The 9,258-nt window shown below is 36.0% G+C and overlaps 2 protein-coding genes across 2 annotated transcripts; both read left to right on the top strand.

Annotated features, from left to right (window-relative positions):
* Window positions 1-1,707: 1,707 nt before the first annotated feature.
* LOC121252968 (EPIDERMAL PATTERNING FACTOR-like protein 1) lies at window positions 1,708-2,796 on the top strand. Its single transcript, XM_041152826.1, has 2 exons — window positions 1,708-2,199; window positions 2,302-2,796. The coding sequence occupies exons 1-2, from the start codon at window positions 2,065-2,067 to the stop codon at window positions 2,575-2,577; spliced, it is 411 nt and encodes a 136-aa protein (XP_041008760.1). The 5' UTR covers window positions 1,708-2,064; the 3' UTR covers window positions 2,578-2,796.
* Window positions 2,797-5,315: 2,519 nt separating this feature from the next.
* Window positions 5,316-8,999, top strand: LOC121252966 (haloacid dehalogenase-like hydrolase domain-containing protein At4g39970). The gene is made up of 11 exons (XM_041152825.1): window positions 5,316-5,769; window positions 5,847-5,940; window positions 6,704-6,748; window positions 6,861-6,911; window positions 7,136-7,210; window positions 7,305-7,338; window positions 7,704-7,759; window positions 7,840-7,899; window positions 8,411-8,470; window positions 8,618-8,664; window positions 8,756-8,999. The coding sequence occupies exons 1-11, from the start codon at window positions 5,762-5,764 to the stop codon at window positions 8,802-8,804; spliced, it is 579 nt and encodes a 192-aa protein (XP_041008759.1). The 5' UTR covers window positions 5,316-5,761; the 3' UTR covers window positions 8,805-8,999.
* The last annotated feature ends 259 nt before the right edge of the window (window positions 9,000-9,258 follow it).

The raw sequence follows: 9,258 nt of genomic DNA, 5'->3' as shown, positions 1-9,258 counted from the left end.
TCTGATGCATGGAACAAAGTTGATCAAATGGAATATTTTTGGGTAGCCACGTTTCTGAGAGCATTGATGCTGATGGTTGTATTATTGACACTCGAGTTAAATAAGTTTGGCATTCTCTTCTCTTTGGCAGCGGCTCTTGTGAGTTTTCTTCCACAGTCTCTGTATCCTTCCCTACCTTGTCCTTGGCTACAAAACCCCACCATTAAATATATATATATATATATATAATATATATATATATATATATGTGTGTGTGTGTGTGTGAGAGAGAGAGAGAGGGAGAGTTTAACAACATGCATATCGGTATATAAATCTGTTCTTTTGAAAGATCTAATATATTTTTAATAAATTTAAAATTTTTTATGGTAATTAATGCGAAAAGCTTTCACGGTAGTTTCATCACCATGTTTGTGTCCATGAAAAGGCTTTTCGTGAAGAATTGTATCCATCGATTCGCAGAGGTAACCTTTTCAAGAGACATAACACTAACAAAAACCCTGCGCCGAATATCACAACCATATATACGCAATCAGTTTCTCGAAAATAAAACAAAAATATTACCCAAGAGAACAGAGTTTTGGAAGGAAGATGCATGCAGAGAGAAGCAGATATTTGAGTGTTCCTCTGAGTCAGTCACCACTTTTTTTACTCTTTTTTATTTTTTATGATAATCACAGTTTCACGAAACTGTGAAAATGCACTATAACCAGATCAGAAAGTGAAAAGTTTAGCATGCAGCTTGCAGTGATCTTTTCTTCTCTTTTTCTTCTTTCCTGCAGCTGATACAGTTCTGTGGGAGGAGGGAAAAAGAAAAAAGGGTCTTACGTTGGCTTGCTTACTGCATTAGTACTACTCTCTATGAAAACTCACTCTCCATCTGTCGGCAACTTTGGCTGATATTGTGAGATCTGTAAAAATCACTGCACAGAATCAGAAGACATGCAAAAGGCCAAAAAAATAATGATATTCTGTAAAAATTAATTCTGAAGCTGTTTTCTGAGTCTTTTTACCAGAAGAGTAATGAAAGGAAGGAAGAAGACAATGATCAGCATTTAGGTGCCAAACCCGACCCAGATAATAATCTTGATCCAATCGGCTCACATTTACTTCAGAGTTTATCATTCATATATTATATAAACACAAACAAATATTTCTCATGTTTTAATATGTAATTTACTTATGATATATTATGGCTGTAGATCTTCGTTTTCCTCTCTTTTGCTTAATTATTAAATCCGTCGCAGTCCAACCCAAAAGTTCTGAATTCTGAAAACTGAAACAGAAGTGAGCCTGCCGTATTAAATGCTCGTTTTTAACTATTACGTACCTCAACTTTTTCTAACTTTACCCCCTCAATATGTACGATCCTTTCGCTTTCTACGCAGCTGTACTGTATGTAATATGTCTATATATATATATATGAGTCGGGCTATTTTCCCGCTCTACTTCACCCACCTTACATTTGAGGTTTTTTTTTAGTTACTATTTTTTTTCCTCTTCACATTTTTTTGATATATTTAAATATTTTTAAAAAATAAAAAAAATACACCAATATACTTAAAATCACTTCCTTAATCATTAAATAAAAAAAAATTAATTTTTTTTTCCGAACAGTACACTAGAGCGGTATCATTAAGGCAGCAGAATAGCTTTTCTCATATACATACATATATATATATATATATATATATATATATAGATCCTCGTTTAGCCTAACAGAATTGTGGCCAAGGGTCCTTCATTGTGTTGTTGTTTCTCATCCCAATTTGTTTTGCTCTTCTGTGTTGTTCCTTTCATTGTTCTGCTGCAATCTGCAACTCTGTCGGTGCTCCTTGTGGTCAGACCCCCACCCCCAAAACCACCCAATTTATGCACCTCCCCTTCCTTCCCTCTATTGAATCCTTAGGAAAAAGAAGGGGAAAAAAACCCCAAGACTTATCTCAGTCTATCTTGGTTTGGTTTGCTTCTAGGACTGGAAAAAGGTCGTTAATTTTTACATCCTTGTTTCTTGGCTTGCTTGGTTGGGCATGACTTCATGGTGACATGACATGATCATATTCTCTAATGACCATGAGGAATTCAATTAATTCATGTCCTCTTTGCACCACTACACTGGTTGTTTTGGTCCTATATCTTCTTCTCTCTCCAGCCTCTTGCTTCAACCAGCAGAAACAACAGCCTCCAAGTTCTGATCCTGGGGTAAGTTGTATATAATTTGTTTGTTGGTGCTTTTTTGCTCTGTGATTTTATGGGTTTATTATTTCTTTTGTTTGATTAGAATGGAATTTGGGTGGTGTTCAGGGGTGGTTGTTTGAGGAGAAAAGTAGGCTGGGATCGACCCCTCCGAGCTGCCACAACAAGTGCAACGAGTGCCACCCATGCATGGCGGTTCAGGTGCCTACCACACCAGGCAACACCAACGCGCTCAAACTTCCTGCTGCTGCTGCTGGTTTGAGTCGTCTGGCTCGGGCCGCTCCCATGGAGTTCTTTGACGCATCACCTCGAGGCAACAGCTACACCAATTACAAGCCTTTGGGTTGGAAATGCCGCTGCCAAAACCATCTATTCAACCCATAGACAAAGTTGCAAACCAAGTTTTCATGTCAAAATGGCCTAGAGCCATTAATCCTCATCTCCTTTTTTTTTTTTTTTTTTTGAAATGTGTAGTTTTTATCTAAGAGGATAATCGAAATTCCTCTTCTTTTTTTCCCTTTTCGAAAAACAGGACATGTCAATGGTATCAGCATAACCTGTATACACTGAAATCTTATACAATGAAATCTGAATTTGTATTTATATTTATTGTTGCTCTGTTTTCTTTGTTCCTGCAAATTTAGTATATCAATCTTCCCTATGTTTGTTTCAATTAATAGTCCTACTTTAATTTGCCAAGGGATCTTTTACTTATAATTATTGGTTTTAAATGGGGAATTTCTTGCTTCTTTTACTGGCAGTCTGTCCCCTACATTCCAAAATGTGCTTTTTTTTGGGTTGTGATTTCTTTTTCCTTATCTTCTAGGGATTTACATGGCCCATCTCCAATATCATATCTCTGCTGCCTTTCTTAGCAATCACCATCGAAGGGACAAAAATGCCTCAGCATCTGAAGCGATTGAAGGTTATTTTGTTGACATTGGTAATTGGTTTTTCCTTTTTCAAATTTTTTGGGTTTTTTTTCCTTAAATGCTTTACTAAATAATCTGCAGCACAGTTGCATCGACTGCTAGACACACTGTCAAACATCGATCTGTGTGGTCTTGTTCCCCTGAAACTGGACTTTGGTGGGTGCTCAGCCCCCAAAATCTTTGTCTGGCAATCCTAAGATTGTTTTTAGAGAGACGCTCCAGACCGGTCGGGTGTGAAATTAATTTTCACACCGGCCAATCATGAAGTGCCACGTTAGCATCCTAAATAAATGCAAACTAGATCTACATACAATGAATTGACACTCTCTCTTCTTCTTTCTCTCCCTCTTATCCCTCCCCCATCTGCACTTAATCGAGTCTCCCAAAAAAATGAGTTTTCTGAACCTCATTAGTGTTTCTCTGTATTTTTTGTTCATCACTTGATTAAAGAATTAATTTTTTAGGTCCTCTGCATATTAAACCTGCTATTTGAAAGAAAATTAGCAAAGAACATAATATCTTAATTCAGAATTTATTTGGCAAGCAGCTGCACTCGACTTCAAAGTCGACGGAAGGTAAAAAAAAGGCATCCCCATTAGAATTCTTACATTTTTACACAGGAACCCTGAGTCTTCATCTAAATTCTTAGACTATTTTGGCCAATTCAAACTTCTAAACATACACAAAGATTGAGCCCACCCATGAAACCAAAGAATTAATCACAAATCACAAAGTGGCTACCTTTTGGTCTCCCAAAAAAAAAAAAAAAATAAAAAAAGTCTAACGAAAAAGAAACGGGATAAATGTATTATATGGAGAATTCAAACGGGTTCTAAACTTGTAATAGTTGTCCCAACAACCCAGATTGCCTTTTTTGCCACTTTCTCAATTCATCCAAGATGAACATGCATAAAAAAGGAGAAAAAAACAATTAAAAGGGAAATAACGAACCACCACGAGTAAAGCACGGCATGTTGAAGCTTGAGTGCAAGCAAGAGAGTGAAGGAGAAGAGCAAGCCATGTGCCACAAGAACTTGAAGAGACTCGTTCACCATACTCCAGCTCATCACCCTCCTCTAGACCATCATTTCTCAGAAGCAAAAATTGACGAAATTGCGGGAACTGTACAGGAACGAGCTGCAGAGACCCTTCAAGAGCTGCAACAATGCATGCAAATATGAAATATTTGTTGGGGCTCGTCGGCTTCAGGGCTGCCGTCGGCGTCACGTCGAGTGGGGCTTCCATCGGCGTGAAGAAGGGAGAGGGAGAGAAACGTCTGGGTTTGGTGTAGCAAGAGGGAGAGAACGAAGTGAGAGGGAGACTCAATTCACTGTATGCGGATCCAATTAACATTTCCTTGAGATGCCTACGTGGCACTTCATGATTGGCCTGTGTGAAAATTAATTTCACACCCGACCGTCCTCAAGATTTTTCCTTGTTTTTAATAGCATCACGGGAGACGCTTTTCCTCGTCGGTTTCGCCTGAAAAATGTTCATGAGATATTCTGCTCATCAATCGTAATCTCTCTGTATACTTCATGTGAGATTTTTTCTTTTTTTTTTTAAACTCAACACATAGTGTGCTGCGGCTCCAGTATAGAGTAGGCTACAATAAAAATTTTTCCAAAAGAGATATCTATATTTATTTTTATGCTTCACACACATAAAAAATGATAGGATTACTATTGTTTTACTATTTTTTTTACTATTTATTTATTATTATTTTTATATTTAATTTTTTAATTTTAGTTAATAGTTAAAAAAGTGATTATTAATAAACTTATATATTTTTTTAATTTTTTCTTAAAAATTAAGAATATTAAAAAAATACTTAAAATAAAATGATAAAAAAAATAAATACACTATAAGTAAGAAATGGATAGTAGATGAGTAGTAACCTTATCACTATCTTATATATATTTTCATAAGATGAAGTGTTTTTTATAGAGTATGTGAGTATTTTTTATAAAGTATAGAGTGTGGAGTAGTGAACAGTAATTAATATATAGAATTTTTCTAAATAAAAAATTTATAATACTAAATGTACAAACTTCTATATATCATACGTGAGATTGTAAAAGATTTCATACAGTAAAATAAATGTATTCTATTATTGATATCATAATTTCTTTCTAAGAATATTTAAGGCGAAGAGTGGTGGGGTAGTCGTAATAATTCATGTAATTTCCACTCGAATGTCGAGAGATTCGTATTTAATGGTCGTTGACGGTCGTTAAATCCGTTCAAAGCGGAGGCAGTGCTTGAGGCCACACAGCCATGGCTTGCCCGATAACGCTCTACTGCCCCACTCTCTCCCCTCTTCTTCTTCTTCTGCCGCAAACTATCTTCTTCCTAACACTCTCCGCCACGCCACCACTCTTCGCTTCCCAACCCTCCGAAAATCTTTCGCCTCCGAGAGACGGCTCTCGGTTTCGTCTTCTAATCAATTCCAAGCGCTCGTATTCGACTGCGACGGCGTGATCCTTGAGTCCGAGCACTTGCATCGCCAGGCCTACAATGACGCCTTCGCTCACTTCAACGTCCGCTGTCCTTCTTCTCAATCGCAACACCCTCTCAATTGGGGCTCCGACTTCTACGACGAGCTCCAGAATCGCATCGGAGGCGGCAAACCCAAAATGCGATGGTTTTCTCTACTTTTTATTCTTTCTTTATTGTATTTTTCCTTTTTTTGTTGATTGGTTGGGATTTGGGATTGTGAAGGTACTTTGGAGAGCAAGGGTGGCCGTCGTCGACTATATTCGAGAAGCCTCCAGAGGCCGATGTCGACCGAGTCAAGTTGATCGATACTCTCCAGGTACTGTCTTTTTCACTTGCTTTTTTCTTTTAAATAATTCTACTTGTTTGGCTGCCGGGAAAATGTGGGGATCCTATATGCATGAGATTTTTAATTGTGAGTGAGAGAAGTATTAAATGATTTTGCAATCCGCCACAAAGGAGAAAGAAATCCGAGTTCTTGATTTGAAATTTCCATTTCGTAGGTGCTGATAACAAAATAAGAAGTTGAATCAATGAACCTTAGCGCTGTTATTGGCCTTTAGTTGAATGGAGTAGTAGTGTCTTGTAAACAGATCCTTTTAGAAAATTTTGCATTTAACCTAGTGCTATCTTATGAAAAAAGATAAAGAGAAAATTTGAGAATTATTTATTCCCTGCTTACTCCTATTTTTCATGAGACTTGAGTGGATGATATCATAATAAGCATTGTAGTTCAACTAGACCTAGAAATGCGTGAATGCCGTATTTAGTATTACCGAAATGGACTTCTAGAAATGCATTTCAGAGTGAATTCAAAATCTCTATCCATGAGGTGGCAATTGATTCCAAAGCTTTTATGCATTTCCAATGGGATGCGGTCTTCTTTCTTTTGAGATGGTACATGGCATAGAAGCTCAAGTCTGCAATTACCCATTTGTTCTCAATGCATTTATACAGAGATACGTGCATACACAAAAAATTGTAAATTAGTTATTATTCTGTAATGATCAGTTTTATACCTGGAATAGATGTTTATATTAATTTTAGGCAGGTCCTATGTTGATATTTTTATGGTACCGTAGGATTGGAAGACTGAAAGGTACAAAGAAATAATCAAATCTGGAACTGTAAGGAGATGTTTACGTTTCTTATTCACTAATTTATTGTTGATTTTATTTATTTTTATCATCAATTATGCTGATGGGAAACTAGAATACAGACTGATACTGTTTTCACCAGGTGGAACCTAGACCTGGGGTTTTGAGATTGATGGATGAGGCCAAGGCTGCTGTAAGCTAAGCTTATGAGAAAAATGCAATTATGTTGTCATGTTGAATGCAGTAACATTTTCTTGATTGATAATTGGGTTCAAAGGTCCTCTTTTTTCATATTTTTTTGCACAGGTTTAGTAACTTGGTCCGTGTATTCTAGATCGATACTGGCAGATTCGGTGCCTGAGTGGATATATGTGTTACTTGATAGTAATGACTTCTTTTTCTTACTGGCTATTTTAGGGTAAAAAATTAGCTGTTTGCTCTGCAGCAACAAAAAGCTCGGTCATACTGTGTCTTGAAAACCTTATAGGAATTGTAAGTTGTTTCTTTGGAATATTGTTTATTATAATCTGTACTTTTCTGTTTTTACAACATATATTGATCCATGGTCGTGTTTCCCTCATCTTAGGAGCGCTTTCAAAGTCTTGATTGCTTTCTTGCGGGTATGTCTTGAAATGGAGTATTCCTTGTCTTTTGGGAATATCATATCTCAGAGACTTCTTGACTATTTGTATACTTTATTCTTATATCCATCTGCCATATGTGCACAAGAACATTGATGTAAAGAACTTGGAATTCATACATAATTTTGTTCTCTTTGTTTGATTTTGTGCCCATTTTGATTTGGCCACAATTCTAGTCCGCTAAGATTTGGTAATTTTGAAGTTTTTTTTTCTGTTAGCATGCGTTCTGATTAATTTATCAATTTGTTTCCAAAATATATAATATTCATATGTACATGTTGATGCATAAACTATATTTTGTAACTCTGACACTCGTGTTATTTTTCTTTCTTTTCGGGTCGCAGGTGATGATGTGAAGGAAAAGAAGCCAGATCCATCAATTTATCTGACAGCTTCCAAGGTAATTTTACCATTGTGCTTTCTATTGCTTGGTAAATAGATATCATGATCATCAGAGCTGTAGAATGATCTACCTTGCAGAGGCTAGGCGTGTCCCTGCAAGATTGTTTGGTAGTGGAGGATAGCATTATTGGACTACAGGTAGATCTTGTGATCTGTAGAAACCAGTTGCTTTACATGCTTAAATGAGGAATTTTGAATTTTAGAGCATCAATTTAAATGTTATGCTAGCAGGTAGAGGTGGCCTAGAAGTACATATATCCATACATATATCCTTGACACCACCTCTCATGTCTAGGTTCAACTAAAACCAAAATCAATTCAAACGGACTCAAACCAAAACAAATACAAAAAGGCCAGCACTTGGAGTCCAAGAATATACTGAGACTATCTGATGGTGTTAAAATATCAAATGAAAATGCTGAAACTAATACCTGCAGAGTCTCTACAAGTGCATAACACCATTGACCTAAAAAGTACGGTTAAAAGTTAAAACCTTGAAGAACAGTGAACCCTATTATATATATAATTATCTCTTACAGTTCCAGTTGTGATAAACATTACTCATTTTACTAGTTCCACTAATTATTTTGAGTTATTTGGCCATTACATATCGAACCATGATAAATCCTGAATTAAACTAAATTTGTAGGCAGCAACAGGAGCTGGGATGTCATGTGTGATTACCTACACCTCGTCAACGGCTAACCAGGTCATGCCTTTCCATCTGTAGCTCTTAATCAAAGAAAATTATGGATACAATATCTGAAATATGCTGGCAATTCAATTCATTCATAAACAGATAGTTGTTTCATGAGATCCCTGACTTAATTTTTTTTTATCCATTTATTTAATGTAGGATTTTAAAGATGCAATAGCCATCTATCCTGATTTGAGTAATGTTAGGTATGGTATATAGCCATTTTCATTTATATATGGTTGGATTTTTTTATTATTTCACCTGACAGCTTACATAGGTTTCCAAACATCCATGTAGATTGGAAGACTTGGAGTTATTACTTCAAAATGTCGTTGCTGCCAGTTAGATTTGTCCAAACTGCGTGTGGCAGGCTTTTATAGTTTTTTAATTATCTAAATGTGGCGGCGATTGAAGTTACTCCCCCCTTCACTCTTCTTTAGCTGAAAAAAAATACCCTTATCATCTCACAAAAGTCAGCAACAGGGATGGGGCCCCAGAATTGATGGCAATTGTTTTGAATTACCACAAATAATGTGATTGTAAAGCTTATAACAATTATACAAAGCTCACTCTTGCTCCAGATACTTCTGATTAATACTACTGAATAACATCTTCTTCTTCTTCAATCGAAAGTTTGAAAAATATTAAAAAATTCACCTAAAACTAGAATAATGATATTTTTTTTTATCTTAAATTTTATCATCTCCAGCTACATGATTTGAAAAATTTTAAATTAAAATATGCTTAAAATACGATAAATGTTAAATAGATACAATAACATTATATTTGTAAGCTGGTTA

This window comes from Juglans microcarpa x Juglans regia, chromosome 2S (assembly GCF_004785595.1).
Source record: "Juglans microcarpa x Juglans regia isolate MS1-56 chromosome 2S, Jm3101_v1.0, whole genome shotgun sequence".
Classification (NCBI taxonomy): Eukaryota; Viridiplantae; Streptophyta; class Magnoliopsida; order Fagales; family Juglandaceae; genus Juglans; species Juglans microcarpa x Juglans regia.
Note: the sequence above shows the minus strand (reverse complement) of the source record. Positions and strands in the feature narration are given on the sequence as shown.